Below are 26,101 nucleotides of genomic sequence, written 5' to 3'. Positions count from 1 at the left end.
TTTCTTTCTTTCTTTCTTTCTTTCTTTCTTTCTTTCTTTCTTTCTTTCTTTCTTTCTTTCTTTCTTTCTTTCTTTCTTTCTTTTCTCTTCTCCCCTTCCTTCCTTCCTTCCTTCTTTCCTTCCTTCCTTCCTTCTTTCCTTCCTTCCTTCCTTCTCTTTCTCTCTCTCTCCCTCTTTCTTTCTTGCTTGCTTGCTTGCTGTGGCACTATCACCCAGGCTGCTGTGCAGTGTCACAATCTTGGCTCGCTGCAACCTCTTCCCTCCTGGGCTCAAGAGATCCTCCCTCCTCAGCCTCCAGAGAGGCTGGGAATACAGGCATGTACCACCATACCTGGCTAATTTTTGTATTTCTTTGTAGAGATGGGATTTTGCCATGTTGCCCAGGCTGGTCTTGAACTCATGGGCTCTAGCAATCCTTCAACCTCAACCTCCCAAAGTGTTGGAATTACAGCCATAAGCCAACATGCCTGGCTGATTCTTAGACACTCTTCTATTGAATTAAAGGAAATCGCCTACATGGCCTCCTACAGTCTGATTCCTTTGATTTTAGAGTCTTCTTCCTTAAGCCCATTTCTACAACTTTTTGGCGTAATGCTCCCTAAATACCTTCTCAGCATGTCCTGTGACAACCATGCTAACCTAGCAGAGAACTTGGGTCAGGAGTGGCCCTGCCCTTCCTGGCTATGCAGCTTTAGGATTCCTAGATCTCTAAACCTCAGTTCTTCACTTGTAAAGTGGGAAAACACATATCTATATAACAGATTTGTTTTGAGGCTTAAATGAAATGAGTCCAGTGCCAGAAACATATTAAATGGTCACTTCAGTTAGAAGACCTACAGTAGACTGATTAATGTCTTCCCAAAATTCATGTCCACCTGGAAAGTCAGATTGTGACCTTATTTGGAAATAGGCTCTTTGATATGTAATTAGTTAAGGATCTTGAGATGAAATCATCCTGGATTTAGTGTGTGCCCTGAGTTCAATGACTGTTGTCCTTATAAGAAGAGGGGACACAGAGAGACATGGTGGACTGCCATGTAAAGACGGAGGTAGAGATTGGAGTAAAGCTGCCACAACCTAAGATGCCTGGGACACCAGAATTGCAAAAGGCAAGGAAGGAGTCCTCCCTAGAGCCTCCAGAGGGAGCATGGCCCTGGCTGATGCCTTGATTTCTGACATCTGGCCTCCAGAACCATGTGACGATAAATTTCTGTTGTTTTCAGCCACCCAGTTTGTGGTAATTTGTTATGGGAGCTCTGGAAAATGAATACAATAACATACCATGTGACAAGCTGTTCTAGGTGCTGAAGGATATGGCAGCAAATAAAAAAGACATAAATCCCTGCCTTGTGCAACTAAACAGTTATTATTATCACTATTGTTGGTCTAGTGAGTCCTCATAACGCCTATGAAGACAAAATCCAGTTGTTTAGATCAATGAGCCTCAATTTCGTCATCTGTAAAATGGAAACACTCATACCTACTGAAGAGAATTACTTAAGTTCATAAGTAAGGTCATCCATGACTCTCCAAAATTTGTGGACCTGTTATCTGCCCACTATTATTTTACGTTATTCTCTAATGCAGGGGTTGGCACATGTTTTTTGAGAAAGGGCTAGATAGAAAATATGCTAGTTTTTGAGGGTCATAGGGTCCCCGTGGCTTATATGTGTCTGTGTGTGTGTGTGTGTGTGTGTGTATGTGAGTGTTTAACTTATAAAAAGGGAAAAAATGTAAACAAAATAAGTTTTCACTTGTTGAGTATATAAAAACAGGTTATTGTTTGTCAATCCTGTTAGATGCTTCTACCTTGGGTCCAACCTCTACATAGGGAGGCAAAAGATTGACACATACAATAGCTAACTGATGCAAAGTATAAGAACTCAGTTGATAGTTACATTCTGAAAACATGGTACTGGCAGTAAACCCTCTAAGACTAGGAAAATAATAAGATCTGTGTGGGCTTAAACAGCTGGAGAAGGCTCATGGCAGAGGTCGAAGTTGAGCCAGTTCTTAATGCAAGCTGGATTAGTAAAGAGAAAAGAGAGAGAAATACTTGAAGCAGAATATATTTTATGTATATGTGTGTATCGGTTTATATACATATGTGTACAAACGCACTTAAATATAAATGAAATAAATAAATCCTTTTTTCTTGAAGTACCACCACAATTCAAAAGAATCAATTCTACAATGATATGGACTTTGGCATTCTAAGTGTTAAAACTTTTGCTTCTTTATCATCGTTTCCTAAGGTGAATCAGATCTGAAGCAGACTGTGTCCATGTGTTTTCGGTTAGCAGCCTTCATACTGCACTTCAATCATAGCCAGGAGTGACAGAGTGATTCATAAAGAAAATTGTTCCAAGCTAGGAAGGTTTTAATGCTTAGTGCAAAGAGGTTTTCTGCTTTCCTCTACTTAGTTGACAGAAACCAAATTTCAATGCACTTACTCATAGAAGTATAAGAGATTTTCAAAAGACACAGCACCAATTACCCTGTGCTAACAAATAAAACAGAAGTAGTTCTTCTTGGAGGTGGTAAGAGCCATAGTCTGTTTATGCGCCTAACAGTGTCACACTCAATAGAAACAGGTTGGTAAATGTCTTCACGGAGGGCCAGGAGAGATGAATGATGGATGTAACAAGAATCCTTCAATTGTGCTGCAATATATTGTTCAAGCCAACGACTATATTCTAGCCTGCCATTAATCCAACTGTCATGACCTCGTATCCCTCCTTTCCCTCTTGCCGCTGTGGAGTGAAACTCTTTACTTATCTGCTCCCCTTGTTTCTGATAGGACCTGTTGATCAGAAACATCCATCTGTGGGCTTACCTTCTCAGCGGACAAGGTCCCTGCCAGAGGCCCTTACTCAGTTCTCACTGCATCCACACCAAGGCCAAGCTCAGGAAAGCTTCCATCTGTACCAAGCACGTACTTGGTGCCTTTGAAGGTTGCCACTGGGATTACGATACTGTGGCCACAGGAAGGATGGTGTTGATAAAGACCTTTATACCCTTAACTTCTTTTCCTTAACCCATATATCATTTTCAACTTGAAATCATAGATTGGTGGCCGAAAGTGAAAATCTGTGGATTTCAAATGAAAGCTTCAAGGGTTATCTCTACTGGTGTCACTGCTCAAGCCACTCCCATTAAAGCATTGCGTAAAGTCCCTCTTACAGATAGTATCACCCGCTCAAAGGGTGAGTGCTGTTGAAAGGCTTGAGGAAACCTTATGGGAGCAGAGAAAGTATTCTCTCTTTCTCCTTTTAATGACTTTAATTCTGAGTTCCAAATTTCGATTACAAAGCTCTGGAATTCCTATCTATTCACCCTCCCTATCTTGATCTCTCCTTTTCCTTTCATTTTTCTCCTTCTTTGTTCTTTGATCAATCTTCATTGCAGACTGGTGAATGGAGCAGGGTGTGTGTTGGGGGAAGGGCAGGTGCATAGGTAATAGTGAAACTCCCCAGTTTTTCTTCAGTGCTAATTTAACTCTTGAAAACTCCTCAATTCTATAAATTAGTTTTTAGGGATTTAGGGGAGAGACCGAAAAACTGTTTTATCTAAATAATTATTTTTACGAATCAGCATTCTATTTATAGTAATATTTTTACATACAGGACTCTGTCATACTTCTTTGTTCATCTGATAAATGTATATATTGTTCAAGCTATTGTTTTAGGTGCTGGGACTGTGGAGATAAATGCCATAGTTCATCCCCTCAGGGGGCTAATGATGGAACTGTTGGACACATTACCACGGAGTGTGGTAAGAGACATGGTAGAAATAAGCAGAGTGCTACTGGTGTGCTCAGTAAAGGCAACAAATCCTGAATATTGCGGGACAGGGGATGAGGTGAAGGCTAGTGAAAATGTCCTGGGGAAGGAAATGCTGGCGTGGAAGTTTTAAAGAATAGCGAAAAAGTGTTAACCTGACAAAATGAGTGTTAAAAGGAATCTGAGGCAGACCAAGCTACACGTGTTAAGGCAGGGTTGTGAGGGAGGCTGATGGATTCTGGGAACTACAAGAATGACAGGTTGCGGGTAGGACAGGGTGGCAGTGCTGTGCTTGAACCATCTCATAACAGTTCACAGAGCCAAGTGTGCACATCTCTTCCTCATTGTTGTTCTGTGACTAATGCTGTTTCAGTGGTACATTGAAACTGGCTCAGTGGGATATTTACACCACAGAAATTGGCAAATGCTACAAATTAGGGGCTTCTGCTGCCCCTCCTCCCAGAGTTTAACATTTACCAGCACATCACTGGGCGTCAAGGAGGACCAGGAAATAGTCAGGGCCAAGGACAGAAACTCCTTAAATATCATATTATTATCCCTCAGATTATCATCAGATATACAAATAGGTTTGCTCTTAACAAAGATTACTTACTCCAACAGCGCTTTAGATACAAATAGTTTGGGTGGATATGAGGAGGAGCCACTAAGGTCTAGTTTTATCTTATTGGTATCATTTTCAATACACTAAACAAAAAAAAAAGCCTGTCTGGAATGATAATATACAATTTTCTTTTTCTGCTTTGTAGACAGAAGAAAAGAATTAAAGATTTTTAAACTTCGTATTTACTATGAATGAAACCAGGCTTTATTTTGAAGAAGGAATACAAGACTGAATTAGAGTACGCTAATGAAGAAGTCTGAGATAGGGTAAATGATTCCTTGGAAATATTAAATTTCTTGATTAAATAGGTGTTGTTAGTTGTCCCCAAAACAGCAGCTGGATAGAGTGCTTAAGAAACTCTTAAATGAAGCTGGAACACAAGAATGAGAAAGTCAACATGGGTTAATGACTGAGTAAGGTTGTGTAAACTATTACTTAATCCCAATGGAGGGTTTTTGAGCCACTGGGGAACTGGGTTCAGATTCATAGACAAGAATAAGGTTTGCAGGAAACACAGCATTAAACAAACAACAGTTCAGTTTAATTTGTGATTTACCCATACTTCAGAGTACAAAAGGAAAGCTTTGCTAATAGCAAGAAAGGTAAAATGAAGCCATGCCAACGTTGTTATTAAAATAATTGGCCATCCATCCACTGGAACAGAGATTTTATTTATACATTGGCAGTGAAAATAGAAAAAGTGACTGTTTCTTAACTAGTTCTTGAACTACCAGCATACAGGGTATTAACTAAGGTGCTGGGAGTTTTAACAGCTGGTTCCAAGAGCCAAGGGCATGCAGGGGAAGCTTTCATATCTAAAGATCACACAAATACTTAATTAATATTTACTTATGAAAATTTAGGTGTTTACTTTCCAAATATTTCATAATCCTTCTTTTTTCATGAGTTCATCTGCATTCAGTTGGATTGTTATCTCATCACCAGGGTTATAAGACATCAAATAGCATATAGTTAACACCATGGTTACCCTCAATCTCACAATAATTTGGAGTGTTTTTTTTTAATAAGAAAACTTTCTTTTGTTAGGTGTGGTGAAGTCCTGGTGTACATTTTTTTCTGTGATTCGTAACTGTGCCACAAATAGTGAACTCCCAAATTTCAATACCGAGGTCAACTTGTTTTTCTGTGCAGAATCTACTAAAAACAAATGGAGTAGGAGCAATTATGCTACCTACTCAGCCTAAAAAATGTAATTGCTACTCATGTCTCATGATTTTTCTTAAGCATTTGGTTTTAAAAAGAATCTAGACAGAAAATCTCAGAATTAGTCACAATTTACTGTACTATGGTATTATTTCTCAAAGCAGGCCTCTTTGTATATAAAGCGGGTCATCTTTGTACATGTCAATAATCTCTGCTTTGACCTTTTGAAATTAATTACAAGTTTTACCTACTTTGTTAAACTGCTACTTATATATTACAAATCATTTTTCAAACACAGACTAATATCCTTAATATCGGGCCAGTAACAGAATTGATCTTGTGTTTTGCATGCCCAACTCTACCTGAATCAGTACCTTTCCTATAACAGTTCTGAAAGTGAGAGTGAGTTTAGTTGAGAGTAAGAAACATTGCTCATTTTTTTCCACATTGGCTCCAGATAAACCCAATGTAATTGGTGTTTTTCACATTAGAAATACTTCTCAATTACTCTTACTAATACATTTATTCATTCTTGTGTACCATGATGTTGGAGCCACAAATAAGTTTACATATAACAAATCATCAGTTAGATTATGCCCTATTAGAAATTCCTCCTCTTTATTCATTTAATTCAGTTCCTTAAGCCCCAGGATCACCTAATTTGACCTTATATTCATCTCTATTATTGTACTTTAGAACATTTCCAGAGTCTTGGACCTTCTCATGTTATTGAATACATGAAGAAAAATAGTCTCACTTTCCTATTATTTTTCCTGAGGTTGTGTGTAACCCCTATACACAGTGTACTCTTGTAAACAGTTTTTTACACTCAAGATTCTGGTCGCCTTACGGGAAAATAAATAGTCCTCTGCCTGTAATTACAGCCTTCAGGAAGGGGCAAGCCAGTGACCTCTCTGACTTGTAGGCACAGGAATAAGCCCTGAAGCCTCCTATTCCCGTGGAAAAAACCCCTTCTTTCTTGGCCAAGCAAAAATAAAAAAAATGAACACAAAGAAAGGTGAATATTTCTTTTGATGCCTCATACATCTTTTTTACACCTGCATTTCAAATCTTCCTGGTCTGTAGAGATGACTAAAACGATACTGCATATGATTCAGTCACACTTCAGCAATTCAGATGCTCTCTGTTCATTGTGTGAACACATAATTTCTTTTGAGAATCCAAGTTTTTATATCAAGTAAAATCAACACTATTGTTTATGATTTGCAAAGTATATGCTTAGGTACAAAGAAGCATGACAAAGTGCCTGCCGTACAAGACACAAACTTACTTAGCTATTTGCATGATTAAATATATATAGATGAACAGGATTAAAATGAAAGAGAAAAGCAAAATGTGTCTGTAGGTAAAGATGAAGGCATTGCCTGTAAACCAGAACAATATAAAGATGGCACTGACTGGAGAGCACTCATTTGTACTTTGATAGGTGCTCATGATATCCTTGTGAGCACTTGTCTCTCCTTTGGCCCTCCATGCACATGATTCTCATGAGAAGGAAATGGTCTAAAAATGGATGCAATTGTGCAGACTACAGTGCACAGAGGCAGAAAGACAATGTGACTTGGGATCACTTCAGCATCACATTCCCTTGAGTTCTATTAACGTTTGTAATTTTGCTAGTTTCAAAAGTGTTTATTTCATGTGTTCTCAGATTCTTATGTTTCTCTTGGTCATAAAACTTATTGGTAATCGGGCAATCCCTTCCTCCCCCAAGAAGAACATGTTCTTCTGACAAATAGGGTACCAAGTGTTGGCCATTGAAGGAAGAAGAGGGAAACAAGGAAGAAACAACTTGGCTTAGGTAAGAAATAGTGATTTTCAAAGAAGCTGATTAAGGTGACAGGCCAGGAAAGGCAGTGACTGTGAGCACGATTTAAAGTATATTCTTAGCTTCTAGTAATCTACATATTATTTTCTTCATATGAAGAAGAACCACATAATAAAAAGTAACTTAATTCATTTAGAAATCAAAAGAATGTTTAAACACATTTACAGCTGTTTAAGGCAGGAAATGTTATAAGAAGTTAAATTCTCCAGCATCATACTACTTCTTGCAATGTTTTTCTAAGTGTAAGATAGTATGCACTAATGACCGCAAACCACTTAAGAAAGCTGATTGAAGGTAGCAGCTTGTAGTTAAGATGTAAAGCTTGCGAAACAAGTAATGACCATTAATTTATATATTTGCACATGTACTAAAGACATATTGCTTTCTTTTCTAAACTTTTAATCTTTATGTAAAAGTTAACTTTCACCTCCTCAGGACAGCCTTTTGTGACTCAACTACCAAATTTAGATATTCCCTCTCATTTGCATTCACAGATGTTTATTTCCCTCACAGTATATTTCATAAATTATCAAGATATATTTGTTCATTGGTGTGACTGAATGTTTACTGTCATCTTCACTAGTCTATCTGCTTGTTGAAGACAGGTACAGTCTAGCTCATTCTCCACTGTAATACTATCAGGTTTAGAGACTAAATAAATATCTGTTGAATTTCTGGTTGAATCTTGGTTACATGAATTAATCCTTTCCTCTATCTCCTGCTGAAAACAATGATTACAAGGTTTTGGCCCTTTTATGCACTAAATAAAATGGTTAGGCTTCTAGCACTTGTCTTAAACTAATAAGATGAAAGAACAAGCAGGTAATGTAATTAGCTTAAGATAAATGGAAGATATTGCACAGTTTATTGTCAAGATATTTTTTAGAGATATTCGTTTTCGCTATTGACTGCTACTGCATTAGTGCTTGTAATCTTCTTAGTGCATTAGCACTAAACACTATTGATTCACTCAGAGCTAACAGACCAATTTAATCTGTGCATTTTCCCCATTTCCTGAGCATGACTTCACCTATAGTTTAGTTAGTAGACTGGCTGCTAGATGCAAGTGTTAATCGGACATTTTACATTTAAAGCATTGTTAGAAAATTTAATATCATACAAATTTACTTTTTTGATACACAGACACAAATTCTAGCTAATCATGAATAACTGTATGTTCTGAGATGATGATTCAGCAAACTTAATTTTTATAAAATCAGCCCTAGAAGAGAATGGTTTGCAAATCAAAACTAACCTTAATTCACTCCTTTTACCTGGGGCACGATTTGAAGTATCATCTACCATTTTAATGTCCTCTGACTGATGAACATTTTGGTGATTTACCCAAATAAGACAAATGAAGTCCCACTTTCCTCTGAATTCACAATGTTTTTTTGCTTGTGTTATAGTTATACTGTTCACAAATCATTTTTCCCCATTTGTGATCACCAAGAATGGTTAAAACAAAGCTTTAGTCTAAATTAGCATACAATTGCTAGACATTTTTCTTTCCTCTTGTGGGGAGACTGGAAAATATTTTTGAAGTATATATGGGTAGCTACACTTTGCTCCAACATTAGCCTAGGTCTAGCGTGAAGTGCAGTAAGCTGCTTCCCAAGGCAGAGTGAGGTTTTTAGAATAGGAAGTCAACATGGCTCAGCAAGTAATCCACATGCAAATGAACCTGCCTGGAACATTTTAGTTGGAAAAAAATATGTAATTAGCAGACTGAAATGTATCCAGGATCCTAGATTCGGTTACCACATACACTATTTAAAAAAAAAAAAAAAAAATTAAGGGAAGGAGTTTTAATGACTTCAGGAGTAGCTGAGCCCTTGGTTTCATTTTCCTGATAACGAGCACTTTACAGTCCTCCCTGGACGCTGGAGATGTGACTTTGGGCACATATCTGGGCTCTGAATCATTGTGAACTCTGTGTGCCCACTGAATCAGTATCTGTGCCAATCCATGAATAAGCAGTGGCAGAAATTCCCGGAGGGTCTTCTATCTACATTCTGACAGGTCCTCATTTTTCTTATTAGACCGAGGAGATAAGAACATAGGGTGGGATGGCCACTGATAAGGCAGAAGTCTGAAGTAAGGATGTAACACCCAAAATGTGAAACAGTATTCGGAGTAAAAAATCCATTATTACTCAAGGAGGTTCATATCCTTATCAATGCAGCATCCCACATGCTTCCAGAAATCTCTCATCATGTTTATGTCAATGAAAATATCATGTATCAGAGCTGTGAATTCAAAGTTTTTAATTAACATTTGGACTTTACAAAAATCGACTTGAAGATTTATTCCATTTTGTACAAACCCCTTCCTGTTTGTGATACCAGTTTTATCAGGTGAATCTCCGTGTAGAAATCAACTACCTAAATAAGACACAGGTTATAATGCCACCTGTTTGAAAGGACATTAAGAAGAATGTCAAATTAATTTAAAATGCATGTGGCATAGTTAACGCTTCATTCCCCACACAAGTGAGAGATATTATCAATCATATCATGAATTAATATAACCCATGGTAAAACCTACCCACAGTTTTGGTGACGGTTTCAGCATTGTGTTCTCTTGCTATTAGGTTATAAAAACATCATGGCTTTGCTTTTTCATCTTTTCTGGGGTAGAGAGACCTGTGAATGAGCCACGTAATGGTTTAAAGAGCGGTAGCAAGAGGAAGGGAAAAAGCAAAAGGAATTAGTGGTTCATTTTGTAACATGTTTTCTAACACCCCAGGGTGTGCCCAGCGATCTCAGGGGGCATTACAAAATTCTGGAAAGAAACTAATTTTAAATGTCTTTTAATAAAAGAATGCAATATGCCACTCTTTGTGGAATGTAGCATAGATAATTAAAATGAAGAAGTTAGGAAGCAGTGGCTCCCTGAGCCTAGGAGAGGATGAAGTAGTGTCTAGAGAAGAAAAATAAATGAAGTGTAAAATTAATGACCTTTTACTTACATTTTTTAAAAAGTACATTGAATCTTTATACCTCAAGGATTTTCTTTCTTGCAAGATTTTGCTTTGGTAGCTATTACATTTGGCATATGGCCAAGATATTTAATATTTCTGTTCGGAAGACTGTCTAATATTAAGAATGAAGAATCCTTAACAACATTTTTCATATTGGATAACATTTTCTCATTTTTGAACACAATAAGTAAAAAACTCTACAATCTGACTTCACATTTTTCATCCCTAATACAAAATACATTCTCTTGAGAGTGCTAGATTGTTTAAATAAGGCATGCCAAACCAGTATAATTACAGGGATGTTATTTGTAACATTGACTCCACATTCACAGTTCAAGTGGTGTGGGAGATTATAGATATATGGCCTATAAAAGTTATAAATCTTTGTTTATTTTATTAAATATTATGAGACATGCCCTGAGGATGACAGATCAATAACGGTCCTTGTGGTTTCCTGATGGAAGGCTGCAATTATTTTCTTCCATTACAACTTAAATGTAACTCGATTTTACTCATCTATCATCTTTATAATCATACTAAAGAAACATCATTGTATGTTTACTTTTCTGCCTATTCCTATTATTCCTTGTTTGCATCTTGTTTTAATTTTTGTCCTCCTTTAAAGCTGTTCTAATCACTTCGCTTTCTTCCTTTGATGGCTCTGAGTAGTGACTCTTTAACTTTGGCATTCTGTGAAACGGAGATGGAAAATTACTACCTTAAGTTTCCTTTATTTTGGGAAGCAGTTGGCTACTCTTTGAATTTGAGTATAAATGATGTTTAAAAACAAGGAAGCCCAATACAAACAACCTATGAGGTTCACTTTTTCTAAAACTGCATTATCTGCAAATTCCTGAATGCAAGATATGTCAAAGTACATAAGAGTAATATCTTATGTCATGCATACTTAGGATTGAAAGTGAGAGGAAGGAGAACAAATTATACCTTCGAACTTGACTATAGTACAGTTTTGATTCAATTGTCTTTCTCCCCATCCTCTGCCCCCTCAAACTACCACCACTCCTCACCCCATCTTTTTTTGGAACTATTAAATCTTAAGAACAACATAACACAAATTAAGCATTATGGAGGCAGGTAACTCATAACAGAGAGGGAAGTGAAAGACCCTTGTAAACAATAGAACCAGAAAGTACCTCTTCCAGAAAATAATCCAATCATTTGAATTTGCCTTTCTTTATGTGAGTATTCCTTACAATAATAGCTGCTATTTATTTTGTGCCAAGGACCAAGTTGGGACCTTTTACAGATGTTATTAATATACCTGTCCACACAATAGTCCTACATGCAAGACGATGGGTTCAGAGTTTAAATAATGCTCTCACGGCCATCCAGGTAGAAAATGGTGGAGTTCAAATTTGAACCCACATCTCTGACTTCAGTCTCTTTCCATTAGTCCATGCTGTCTCCCAAAGGGCTAAATTTATAGTCATCTTATTGTGCCAGGTACGTCATATACATTATCCCAAATTTTCCACAAAACCCTGTGAAGTACATACTGTTATCTGCATGTTACCAGTGAGACTCAGCCTCCAAGAAGTTAGGTAATGTGGCAGAAGTCACATGGCTGGTATGCAGTAAACCAGGACTTCCACCCAGGTGTGTCTGGCACCAAATGCTTTTCCCCTTCACTTGATCCAACTTTGGTCTTTAAGGTCATCAAGATGTTGGTGAAAATATTTGCTACAAGTCTTTCAAATGCTTACCTATAGAGCAAAACTTTGATAATAGAACTGCAAGAAAAGCAGTATTGTGTATTAACTGTATTTTCTGAAAGGTGAGAGCTATTTCAAGAACCCTTTTCTAATTTCAACTTTGATTAAATTTTTTTTCTAAAATATACTATTTCACTGTTTTAATAAATATTCTATAACTTAGGGAACAGGACCTTTGCTGATTTGGGGATTTAAAAAATTCTCTTATTCTGCATCGATTCTCATTTGTAGGAGATTGGGCCAATGTGTACTGATTCTTTTTTTTCCTGAAATTGTCACATTAATCAATCCCTTATAGGTAAGAGACCGTTAGAGATTCCACAGTCTTAAAATTAAATTCCACTTAATTTTAAGCAAGTTAATGAAATTTTTGCTACTGCTTATCCTCAAATAGAGATGAAGGTTTTTTCTCCCTACATATGGGTCTTTACAAAGGTTCCATTCATATTATGGGACAATTTTCTCAATTATTTTATTTTGAACAAAAATGTGCTATTTAGAGAATATGCATTAGCCTAAAACAACTTCAATCAATACTAATTTAGGATGCTTACAGAGGTTGATTGATGAATGGGTAAAGGAGAAGGTAAAGATACTTAAACAGATTTAGTAATTATTTGTGGGTGTATAATCTCACAGTACTCAATGTTGGAAGTCACTGTAAACAAATTCTTCAGAAGCACTTTCAAAAGCAACATAAAAAACAGACACATTGTGAGGATCAAGAATATATTCTTATAGAACAACTGATACAGTCAACAACATTGGTATTCTATAAGTGGGCACTTGTGGCTTGGGATAAGTTTCCAGAAACAGCATCATATGTGGAGACAAAGAGTTCTGAAGCACAAATAGCTTATGGGTGAAGATGATGAGCACTGGGAATTATCAGATGACTCAGAGGGCTTTTGTGATGTCATCAATATGAGAAGATGCATGTGAAGAGTTTGCATAGACATATTTCATGAAATGTGAGACTGGGAAAAGCAACATAATATGTGATCCTAAATAAGCAAGTCAGGCCTGCTACACCTGCCGGACCCCTAAAATGTGAAAGGCCCTTCCCTGGAACTCCCATTATCTGATCTTGTGATAGAAACACTTTTTGCACATGGAGGAGAGCTCAAGGAGTGCCAGGAAATCCCTCTTTCAGCAATGTGTCAACACTGAGGACAGGGCAGAAGCATAAGTGGAAAGTTACAGCTGCAGCTTTCTTAACCTTGTCCACAAGAGTCCCTTTACAAATGTATTAGAGATGTTAATAACAAAGCTACAGTATGTGTGTCTTTTCACCAAACTTGATGCCAAAGTAAAAACTCAGTTCCAAGAAATTATTAAAAGGGTCACCTGATTTCTGGCCAAGTAAATCTGCCAAGACAAAATGGAGTCATCTTATTGCTTGAGAGTCCTGCTAAACAGCTTTGATCTTGTAATCATTTTGTTTTTGTGTGTGTGTGATGAATGGCTCTAGGTGCCTTCATTTTGGCATTAAGCTAGGAAATGATTATACGCTCATTATTGGAACAATCTGAGGTCTGGATGGGTTATACGAAGACAGAGAATATGTGTAGTCTCAGTCTCAGAAGAAGTTTGATCTTTGTAACCAGAGAAGATAAACAGGCAAATAAATAGAGGAGGTCTGAAGGTATTTGTCTATGGAATTTGGCCAGTGTAAAAATTGGCTTCCTTTGTAAGAAGACTATGTTGGCAAGTTCCATCTTGTTTCCCGCAAGAATTTTTGTGATGGGAGTGATAATGGTTTCAGGTGTGGCTAGTGCATTTTGGGAATTTTTCCTGGGCGATAAAACTGACCTGAATTTCATTGGATAATCCCATCTCTTTGTGTCCCTTGAAACATTAAAAAAGTCAAAGGGGTAGGATAAAATTCTGATGTGTTTTGAGAATTTCTAGAATTGATAAATATTTTTACATCTCTAAGGATTGAAATGTACAAAAGTTAAAAAATGAGATATCAATATACCTTTATGAATTTGCTTTTTAATTTTCTTCTTGCCCTACCCTTCTTTTTAATTTTTAACAAAGAAAGATTTAAATAGCAAATCCATGTGCTCTAGGAGCCCTGGAGGAATTCCTAATAGACTCTTTTAAAACTTGTGTCTCAGAATCAACTTACTGGGTGCAGAAAAATATCTTCACTGTAATGCTATTAACATTATATTTTTATTTCCTAATCCCAGGTTTCTGAAAATCATTTTGTTTCCTTTCATTCTTTTGTAGTTCCTGGTAAAGAAAAGGGGGCTTCATGAGGAATTCCATTGCTTCTTTGCAACATATATTAAATGTATGCAGGGGGAAATAAGTCTTAGTTGGAATGTATGTGCATGTATGTTATGTATATTCATAGACTTTGGAAGAGAGAGGAAGGAAGTTTTGTTTTTAGTTCACCAAAAGATGAACTGACTTTCTTGGAAGTATTTTCCTAGCATCATAAAAAGTTAACTACAGTTTCCATCTAGAGAAGTGTCCCAGACATTTCAGCAAAAGTCAACCAATTGTTTCTGAATTAATATGCCCTTACCCCTCAGCAAATTATATACTTTATGCTATTGAGGACATGTTTAATGTTCTTCCTGATTGCAATTATAACCTTTATATCTTATATTGAAAACTGCTAAAGTAAGTGAAACATACCATGCCAAAGTCAAACTGTCTTTAGAAAAGCTATAGTATTTGTTCATTCAATTATGGTCATAGAAGAAACTCGAAGCTACAACAAGCACTCAGACCAGGTGATCAACTGACTAGCAAGATAAATTCGCCAGGTATAGCTGGTAGCTGTTACTATATTTAAATCACAGCACTAAGAATATCTCTAACAGCCTCTATGAAAACACCGTTTCATATACGTATAAATAATCATCAACCAAAATATTTATGCTTATAAATATCAAATAACAACCAGGTAAAGTGCCAAGCTAGAACTTGGTAGACACAAGTCTTTTCCAGAAGGAAGTCCATGATTAAAGTCAAGCTCTAAAAGAAGGACTTGGGAGCAAACATCTCCTCTCTACTCTTACAGGTTGTTTAGGGAAGTATACTAGCTCATTTAAAAATGTTTTATTTACCAGCATTTCAGAAGAGATTTTTTACAGTTAAGTTCCTTTAAATAATGTCAAGAATACAGATTAATCATTTGTGTATCAGTGAGAGAATATAATCTCATAAGGAACAATTATTTAAAGTGTACAAATTAGCTTGAGCATCTTGTAAATGTTGCAGAGATTATACAGAAATGTCAATAATTATGTTTTATGGGAATTGCTGTTGTGATAAAATCTGCATAAATCTGATCAGAACTACAAAATCTTATATGGGAAATAACTTTAATATAATCTGAAGTGTCACAAGCACACAAATCTGAATTGTAAAAATATTTTTCTTTTAGTTAACATATTACATTTTAAAGATTTTAGGTGTAAATGAAGATTCAATTTCTAAATTTTCTTGGAAAAAATTTGCAACTATTTTGGATAAATACCATTTACCAAGCACAAAAGAAGTTCTGGATATTCTTTTTGAGACTGATACTTATTTCTAATTTACACCTCACAGTGTGTAAGTGGGGACTGATGTGACTTACCCTATTAAAACAGTGCTCATGATTGGGTCCATAAAAATGCTGGAGACATCTCACATTGTTTTTGTTGACGATCTTGTTGAAGAAGTCGTTGACATATTTGATAGGGAATGCACACATTGCAGATCGATCCATTGGTTCGGCAGAATCTGGCTTGCTTTGTGCGAACACCCCAAAGAGAATGTCATCATTCAGGCTGGCTCCTATTTGTCTAGCAAGTTGGGCCCCCGGCTTGCTGACATATGCAGCCTGAAGGATGTTAAACACTTCCTTCTTTGTGGATCTCTTTTTTCTCTTTTCTGTGAGAATACACTCTAGAGGCATTTCCATGTAGGAGTGCAATCCAGAGTTTATGGAACAGAACCTGATTATTCTTGTGTGAAAAGTCTGAGCATTTAGAGTTTCCCTTTGGACCGACAGGAAGTAAATAAAATTGTTGCTTTCAAAGGCATGGACGTACTTAATGGGGTAAGAATCTCTGAACTCAGGTAAAACATCGATGTAGGACTGGTCTGTCAAAAACACAAAACCATCTTTCGTTTCCTTTAGCCTTCTCACTGATATCGAATGCAGTGGATGATGCGGGAAATAAGAAGAATTTATGGTATTGCCTACAAAGAAGTTGATGAACCGGTCCTTTACAGACGAAAGGACTTTGGCTCCCAGGGCGCTCACCACACAGTCAGGGCACTGGCTGGGCTCTTCTATTTGTGGGGAGAATATGCAGTGAACCTCCGACTGTATGTCAGCAGTATGATTGTGGGGAAAGACATGTCGCTGGCAGGTCCCTCTGTTGCCGCTGCCACAGCTAATGAGTTGATCATCGTAGTAGGTGTCGACAACTAGAGCCATGTTGATGTTATCTTTCCAAACGCCTCCTGATAAATTGGCTTTGCTGCTGCAGTCCTGACACGGGAAACAATCTGGGTGTTCCAGCACAGGCCCGGTCTTGTACTCAGCAACCTTCTGAAGGTCTTCCTCATTTAAAACATAAATGTAGTTGGTGGCACCGAGGAAAATGTGATGCTCATGTAGAATGACATTCTGGATGGGTGTTTCCGCGGTGAAGTTGGGAAGCTGATACTTCATATTCACATTCATCTCGGACTTTGCTAGTGCCTCTTTACACTCCCCATTGCTCCTCTGCACCAAGGTAAACAGGAGCACGAGGATGCCAGGTGCAAGCACAGCAGGGGCCTTCATTGTGAGAGGTTTATCTGCCAAAACAGGTTCAAGGTGAGAGCAGTTCAGTTGTCAGAAACGAAGAGAAAACTGAAAGACCTATACCAGTTAAACGATCAGAAATAAAGCTTCCCAACTGGACTTTTACATAGAAGGAAAACAAAAACTCTAGCCAGTTTCACATAAAGATGCATTGTGTGGTTGGACATGACTCCACATAGCTTAATTTTAGAACTCAAGCCATGAACGAATAATTTTAGAGAACCATTGAGATGCAAACAATGTTCTGTATTAAGGTTGATACAGTAACTAAGTTAGACTCATTCAGCAATGAAAGAAAAAACGTAGCAACTTTCTTTCTTAACCCCTTGCTGGTTGTTTAATGTGGTTTAATAACTGTGGTTAATGACTAGGTTGATATTTAAAGTTTCTCTGTTAGTCAAGTAAAGGAACTGCGGTTCAGATTCATTTATTCTAGAAATCACAGCAGGCATTGTTTTCTTGGGAGCATGTAGAATTACTAGGCTAAATTTAGCTTCCTTTTGGAAGAAAACAATCATAAATTCTAGAAGCAATATGATCACATGCTGTTTATAGGATTTTGTGTGGAGAGGAATGGTTTGATTATAATTTGGCTACAGTTAACCTATTGTTTTAGACAGACAAATGTTTAATGTAGGATCACTGGGAACTGAAAAATAGCAGGCTGAAAATGTATAAAATAAAACATAATCTTCAGAACTAAAGTCCTAGAACTACTTCTCAGGGAAAAACAACATATTGTTCATTACCAACTCAAAAAGCTATTTAGTAAAAAGTACATTATTTTAACGTTTCATTGTATGCATATAGACAGTATTTCTATGAGGAAACATGAATGGGCTTGTTATTTACAGTTTTTCAAACTTAAGGTGCACAAGTTATGAACATTGTGAGTTCTCCTTATAATAATTATAGGCAGGGTAGCAGGTTGGAAAGGAGAGGCCTTAGAATGAGTATAAACTAAATAGGTATGACATTTTTTAATAGCATAATTCTGATAGTAGAGGGGGAGCCTCTAAAAACATACTAGGCATTATGACTGTGCCAAAGACTAACCCTGGATCTACAAAAACCACATCAGAAATCGCTGAGCAGCTGGTATGTGCAGGGCTCTGTGCTTGCACTATGGGAAATGGGACATAGCCACTGCCCTTCAGTGAAGCTGCAATGTGGCTGAGTGATAACCCATATATGCTGATTATTGAGGCATTGTACATGGCACTACAGTACCCTGCATAGCACAAACCAAAAGCTACAAGCGTCAAGGGAAAAAAGCACAGCCTGTACTTAGGATTATTATGATCGTGAGAAACAGAGACAAATTCACTATGTTGTGAGGTCCAGGAGAGCAAGGATGAGGTTTGTTTGGCTCATCATTGTATCCCAAGTACCTGGTACAGAGCCTGAGATGCAGAAGGTGTTAAACGAATAGATACTGAATAGATGATGAATAAAAATTAAGCCACAAATTCGAAGTTATGTAACGGTTAAGGGTAGTAGCTAAAATTTGCATCCAAAACTTTTTGACTCCAAATCAAAAATAATTTTACCCTACTAATAGTCTAAGAATGGGGGACTTTAAGAGGTGATTGATAATCGTTAAGGAATTTTGAGCTAGAGAGTGATACAATGAAGGTTTTACTCTAGGAAGATTGATCTGGAGGCAGGGTGGCCTAGAACAGAGAGAACCTGGTGATGGAAAGACCAGTTGACAGGCTATTTTTATATTCCACAATGAGGTAACAGGGGCCAGAACAAATACGGTAGCCTCAAGGATAGAAGGAACGAATAAGGGACATATTTGAGTAAGTAGGATTTGATACCCTAATGTATCAAACACAGTGCAAAACAGAAAGCAAAGACAAACAAAGATGATTAGCAGTTATCTTGGAAAAGTAGAACAAGTTATAAAACTAGGGTAGACTGCACTGGGAAGTTAGGCTGAATATATAGGAATGGTAGATTGGTTTTAACAACATTGAGTCGGATGTGCTGCTGGGAAATGAGTGCATGTTCTCCTATAAGGATGACTAGTAGGTTTTACATTATTCACCAGGAAACAGGTGCCTGGAACAAGTGAAGAATGAAAACTCTGAGCAGACAGAGCATTAGTGCCAAAGAACAGAGGCGGAAATGAGAAGGATTCTGAGAAGCCTGCCTTGACTGGGAAAGTGGCATGATCGGTCTTGGGTGAAACAATATCTGTCTTAAGTGAGACACATGAGTGTCAGGTATTTGCCACTGCTGCACTAGAAGGAATAACAATTTAGAACTTGATTGGCAGAGTAACAGAGACTCCACTCGGACTAGAAATAAACTTTGCACATTATCTGCATAGAGGTGATGGTTAAAACCAAGAATGGGTGTGTTCATGAACAGACTAGATGAAAGAAGAGAAGGCAAATGACCTAAATCTTAGGGGATAGCCACAGTAGAGAAATCTGTGGAGGAGTCAAGGAAGGTTAAGGTCAGTGAGGCATCAACAGAGCAAATATTGCACTGTGTCACAAAAGCCAGGCGAGGGTCTCAAGAAGGAGGACATTGGTCCACATGGAACCTCTTTGTTGATCTTCAAGGCAGTAGTTTCTATAGCAGTGTCAGATGTTAGACTGAGGGAATGGGTGACAAAGAAGTAGAATGTTTGTCAAAGGGAAGACAAGCAGAAAGCAGTAACAGGGTGAAAAGGGGTTTATTCTTAAATTGTGGGAAAGACATATGATTATTGGCAGGACCTCCCCTTTCTTCTACTAACATTTATTGGATGTCTACAAAGGCATGATGCCCTTCCCTGGGAAGCTCAAGTCACTTGATGGAGGCAGTGGGTTAACGGTTATCAGAATGCAGAGGAAGGGAGATCAACTCCACTGGAAATGATGCTAGAACCGAGTCTCAAAGGAGGATAAAGAATGAAGATTCTTGGCTGGGCACAGTGGCTCATGCCTGTAATCCTAGCACTTTGGGAGGCTGAGATGGGCAGATCACTTGAGGTCAGGAGTTTGAACCCAGCCTGACCAACACGGTGAAACTCCATCTTTACTACAAAAAAGTTAGCTGGGTGTGGTGATAAGTACCTGTAATCCTAGCTACTTGGGAGGCTGAGGCAGGAGAATTGCTTGAACTTGGGAAGCAGAGATTGTAGTGAGCCAAGATCGTGTCATTGGGGGTACAGGCTATGAAGGGATAAGCAAAGCCAGAGAACTGTAGTTGGACTAGAGGAAAAGATGAAGCCTCAGTAAGGCAAAGCCATGTGATAATAAAAATAACAAGAACATATACTGAGTGCTTACCATGTGCGAGGCATTCTGCTAAACCCTTTGATTTACTCTTCATCAACACCCTGTGAAGAAGGAAGTATTATTATCTTTCTCTTCTAGATAAGCAAACTTGCTAAAATCACACAGTTAGAGCCAGGCTTCAATTCCATGTCTTGCTAAAGAGAACTCATTCATGCTCTTAAGTGCTTCACTATACCGAAGCAGCTTCCCAAGCGAGGCGGGAGCATGCACTAGAACAGAAGTCAGACAATCAGACCTCTGATTCTACCCTTTCCCTCTCTAGCTGTGTGACTCCAGGCAATCATCCACCTCTGAGTCCCAGGGTTGGATATTTTCACATGACTATTTTAAGGATCAAAAAGAGATCTCATCTCTGAAAGCACTTTGATCAATAAAGAGTATATATAAATGCTTGCTTTTTTATTTGTAATTCTCATTGTTTTGCAATGTACTAGCAAATTTTTGGTGCTGGTAGAGGGAATAACAAGGAATAGAAGAAAAGGATTAGGGACAAATTGTTCTACTAGAGGGCAAATACAAACTGTAAACCAAACTGCAAATATGTATCTAAACCATCTAGAGCACAATGGGAAAAATAAATATTATGTGAAAAGTTAACTGCACTTATCAATATGGTATCAGTGTATCTAACAAAATTGAGCCTAATAAATATTTATTGCTGTATTTTCTGTAGAAATGATAATGAAAGAAAGGAAACAAATGAATTATTATTGCCAAAAGGGAGGAAAGTATTATAACCAATTTGCATGTTAGTTGATGTCCATTAACGCAGTGTGAAGTGTGAATGACGTTTTTTCTTCTATGTTTTTTGAAGAAGCCTTCAAAATAATCTGTAATCCTAGCACTTTGGGAGGCAGAGGTGGGCGGATCATGTGGTCAGAAGATCACGACCATCCTGGTCAATATGGTGAAACCCTGTCTCTACTAAAAGTACAAAAACTAACTGGGCATGGTGGCGCGTGCCTGTAATCCCAGCTACTTGGAAGGCTGAGGCAGGAGAATCTCTTGAACCAGGGAGTTTGAGGTTGCAGTGAGTTGAGATTGCGCCACGGCACTCCAGCCTGGTGACAGAGCAAGACTCCATCAGAAAAAAAAAAAAAGGGATATTGTATTAAATTACATTTTTAAATAAGATTCCTATCTTAAGGTTGGCACATAAGTCACACACTGTACTAAATCTCAGTGGACAAGAATCCAAGAAAATGTACACATGTAGAAATCGGCTTTTTGTTATTTCATTTGATGAGATGGAAAATCAGTGGGGAAGGAGAATATATTTTCTATTCAAAGAAAAACCCTCGCAGAACACAGTTGGAGTTAGTACCTTAGTCTCCTATACCTTCTTTACATTATTTGTTACCATATGGTGATGCCATTTTTCAAGTGAATACATCAAAAAAAGGTTAACTTTTTTAATTAAAGAAAACAATGGGACTAGGGCCCATTGTCGACAACAGAAATTTTAATTAAAATAGAGGTTTCTGTTCAAACCTCAGATAATGAGAAAATGTAATCACCGAAAACGCCCCATTTCCTTGATCATTCCCATTAATAAAGGCCTGGTCCCTATTAACAAAGGTTTGTGTTGGTCAGATCAGATCTTTTCTGGGAAATGTTTTGTGTCCTTCCTAAGGAAAGGAGGGAGACCTTTTAGACATATTTGGTGCTGAGCTGGGCACTAAGATGATAACTGCTAGTTAAATGAGTGACAGCTGAGAGGCCAAGTGCACAGGCACTGGGCCAGACTTTAGGGTTTGAATCCAATCACTGTCTCTGTTACCTTAGGCAAATAGGTCTAAGCCTCTATTAAAATATGGGCAGGATGATAGCACCTACCTCACTTTTGAGACTTATTCTAAGGATTCAATGAGTTAAATGCATGTACAACACTGCACGGCACATAGTAGGTCAATGCATGTTCTCTATTGTTTGTACATGGCCCCCAACAAACACTTACAAGCATCTAAGTGTCAGATACTGTACAGAGTGCTGAAGATACAAAGATAAATAAAACACTTTTGAAATGTCAATGAGCTCTCAGGCCAGTAGTGGAGATAGACAGATTATAGTTTAAACTCAGTGTGGAAATGTCTACAGAGGCCCCTAAAGGAGAACTTAACCAGGACAGAAAGTCACGTGGGCTTACTAATCAATCAATCATGGTGCTTTCCTCATAATGCATTCACAATTCTGAGGTCAAACATTGGAGAGGACCTAGTTTTAGTTGTGGCAGTGCAGCTAATTATTTGTATGACCCAAGCAAGTTACCCAACTAATTTGAAAATTATAGTGTTGAACCAGCTGTGTGCTGGCTCATGACAGCCTACTATGTGCATCTCTTCCCAATTTGTGTTTCAGTGACCTCATCTTGGCAGCCTGAAATCAGCCATGGTGGGTGTACTGACACCACAGAAATTGGCAAACACTACAAATCAGGGCTTATTAAAGCCTGTAGGGGGATGGTTATTAAATATTTAATGGCATACTCCTGGGTGGAACTAAAGAACTTCAAAGTATTTTCCATTTCTAATAATTTTCAGCTCTGAGATTATTCCCCTATGACTACATTTTACACCAATGCCATTGACTTGGCATATATTGCTTTCACTTCCTCATCTATATAACTTGCCAGATCTGGCTGTGTGAGCATTTTAATATTTATATTGCTAGTGAAATACTCCAGAAATACTTTCACTTTTTGTATATTTTTGCCCTGATACATTTATCCCCCCATGATGCGTCTGGATCAGGCTTTCAATATAGACTATCTTTTCATTGTTTCTGTTATTTTTTCTTTCTGAAATAGTGCTAGCCATTTAACCAACTTTGAGTTCCTTGCTAAAAGGAACATGTAAAGATGATTCAAACGGACTGACTAATTCATTCTCTTAAAATGTTGTGCACATATCAGGTGAAAGTGAATCATCTATAAAACATTTCTGTATTTCTTTTCAGATGAAAGTTAAGGTAATATCACTGGCAAAACATTTCCTGGCAGTAATCATCTCAATGGCACCTTGGCCACTAAACTATTGATATTTAGGAGTACTTCCTTTAAAGAAGATGGCTCTGTTATTAACAGCTACAAATATCAGTTCAGCCTGCCTTTAAAACCAGCGACTTGATCTGTCCACCATCTGCCCACCTCTAGTTTTCTTATTCAAGTAGCTTACATTGGTCTTTTCATTTCCCAGAAATCTAGCAATACATTTAAATCTCTAAGTATTCATTGAGCAACTGTCAACACTATCACTGTCCTCATCATAAAAACATTGCAGAGCCTACAAAAATGTATAGTGTATTCAAACACTGATTCCTCAGGAAAATACCAACAGAGGCAATAGAACAACTTTTTTCTTGAGAGAGAGACTTTCTAAACCTTGACACAGGTAATTTTGCTTTCTTTAGGGATTAATTTTCTTAGCAGTCATAATTTATAACTATGCAGATAGCACCTTATAGTACACAGATATGGTCAGTTCAATCATCTTTTCTAATCATGATTATCTTATAAGGTAAGCATTATCCTATGTTTCCAGATGACAAAACTAAGGTTCAAAGAGGAGAAAATATTAGCTGAAATCTAAACAAGCAATTCAGTTCTTCTGAGTGTACTTCTAATTGTTTTAAAATGTATGATGCTTATTTGAGTTGTTTTAAATTATTTGCATTTCCTGGAAAAGATTTTTATTCCAAAGGCACAGTATTTTAATAAACACCTCTTTTTACCTTCCCAGAATCCACTGTCTCTTATACTGCCAACTCTTTTTAAAACTCTCCCTCTCCTATCTGCTGGGACTGTCAATCACATGGTCTACATCTTTCAACACAGAATGAGTGTGCAAACCAGGCTGGCCTTTCAATGAACTCTATTCTCTTGACATGGAACTTGGTCAGGGCTGAGTATGTGGCCAAAGCAAGGCCAAACAGAATCTCTTCGGGGATTTAATATGGATGCTGGGAGAGGGCCTCTTGCCTTCTGAGAGCATGAGCACTAAAGATGATTTTTATCTTGGGATGTCTGATGCCCATCTTTGCCACTATGTGGAAAAAGTCAGCCTGAGCATGAAACTGACCCAAGAGGCCAGAGAGCCCAGACACGGAGGCAGGCAGCTCCTGATGCGATTGTTTGAGCATCTGTATCCAGCCATGTCTTAAGCTAAGGGAAGCCAGTAAAATTTCTTCTTTTCTTCCTTGTTTCTTTTTATTTTAAATAAGTTTAGTAATGATTCTTTTTATTCCTTGCACCTGAAAAAGTCCTAAACTAACAATGTCCACTAGAAAATACTACAAACTTGAGTTTAAACACAAAGTCAAGTGCATAAAACCAACTTTATGTAAAATATTCAAGTAATTGGGACTTGAATAATTATTTAAAATATTTCACTTTGCATTTGGGAACATATCTGTTAGTTAAGATTTCTGAGGTGGTATACTAGTTTTTTCTTATATAATTCCAAAATCTTCTACAATATTTACATAAGATAATCTCAAAATGGAAATAATTGATCTAATTAAAGAGTTAAGATACCGAAACTGGAAAATATCTTAACATTGCTTTTAAGTGCAAGAAAGGGATTTATGATGATGGAATATGGCTGAAGCCCCATATTAAGGAAATTACAGTCATAAAAACAGCCATGGCTAAATTTCCAGGAAGACTTGCCAGAGTGAAATCCTAAGGAAAAATCTTAACCCTGTCCACATTTATATTATGTTTATTAACTTTAAAAGTAGGCCTATTAAAGTTAAGATTCCAATAGAAGATTCCTGATGACATTTAAAATACTGTGTTTATAAACACTCACTGTTTATGAAGAATCATATTACACTGTATTATAAGATATTGATCAAGTATTTGGGAGCACCCAATGCATGCAATGTACCTGACTAGATACTAAGAGTTTCTTCCCTCAAAGAGTGTACAGTCTTTGTTATTGTGTTATCGTGAAGATAACACAATAAACTCTGAAATCTAAATTTGTAACCTAAATGGAAAAGTGGATAGATCTACTGGGCTGAAAGCAAATTTGTAAACATGCTTGATTGAATGTTTGATTCTTATGCCTAAAGACTTACAGTTAGTGTTATGATCATCAAAAGCGCTACATTGACTTTAAAAAGATAAAACAATAGGCTGTGTCAAAAATCCCTTCTATTGTAGCCAGACACTACCTTGACAATGGTTTCTAACAGTGAATCGAAGGGACAGGAGGAATCTTCAGAATTTTTCAGCCCATTCAACTGCTCTTTGGCATAATCACATTTAAACACCCCAAAATATTCTGGAGACAAGGCAGACTGTAGTGGAGAGAGTGTGGGTTTTACTGTCCGACAGACTTAAATGGGATGTGAATATGGCCTTTTTTGCTGACATGCCTTCTGATTTGAGTGTCAGTTTCTTACATTCAAAACATGGGGATAATCATATACATCATGGGTTGGCCATGAGAGTTGGAGATAAACTGTGAGAAACGCTGTCATTCAGTTATGCAGCACACCCTAGCATTTAATAAATGTAGCTACTATGCTTATTATCCTAACTTGTGCTTTGGCCAGTTTCTGCCTGCCCTCAAAAAATGAGGAAGTTGGCACAGTCCCTTGGGTGAGACCACTCCAAATACCTGGTGACTGCTTCATCACTTTAGTCCTCTCATCCACAGTTTAAATAGTGTTATTTCTTCTTTTCCCACCCTTTAGCCATCTTGTGGTTTTCCTCTAACCTCGGTTCAAGTTCTTGAAGTCCTTCAAAAATTGCCCCCCAAGACAGAGGCCACAGTAACGGCCTCCCGTACTAGAGAGGTAAAAACAAATAGGAACCAGTATTTTAACTCTTTAAAAAAGAGTTAG

At 37.5% G+C, this 26,101-nt stretch overlaps 1 protein-coding gene across 1 annotated transcript in view; it reads right to left on the bottom strand.

Annotated features, from left to right (window-relative positions):
- The window catches only part of MET (MET proto-oncogene, receptor tyrosine kinase), a 117,501-nt gene that overhangs the window by 73,609 nt on the left and 17,791 nt on the right, over positions 1–26,101 (bottom strand). The window contains exons 2-3 of the mRNA XM_011937370.1: positions 20,243–20,292; positions 15,735–16,948 (exon numbers count right to left, since the gene is read on the bottom strand). Coding sequence (XP_011792760.1) covers positions 15,735–16,948; positions 20,243–20,285 — 1,257 coding nt within the window. The 5' untranslated portion in view covers positions 20,286–20,292. The remainder of the gene's footprint in view (positions 1–15,734; positions 16,949–20,242; positions 20,293–26,101) is intronic.

This window comes from Colobus angolensis, unplaced genomic scaffold, assembly GCF_000951035.1.
Source record: "Colobus angolensis palliatus isolate OR3802 unplaced genomic scaffold, Cang.pa_1.0 Scaffold163, whole genome shotgun sequence".
In the NCBI taxonomy this organism is placed as follows: Eukaryota; Metazoa; Chordata; class Mammalia; order Primates; family Cercopithecidae; genus Colobus; species Colobus angolensis.
The sequence above is the reverse complement of the archived record's forward strand: the minus strand, read 5'-3'. Positions and strand labels throughout refer to the sequence as shown.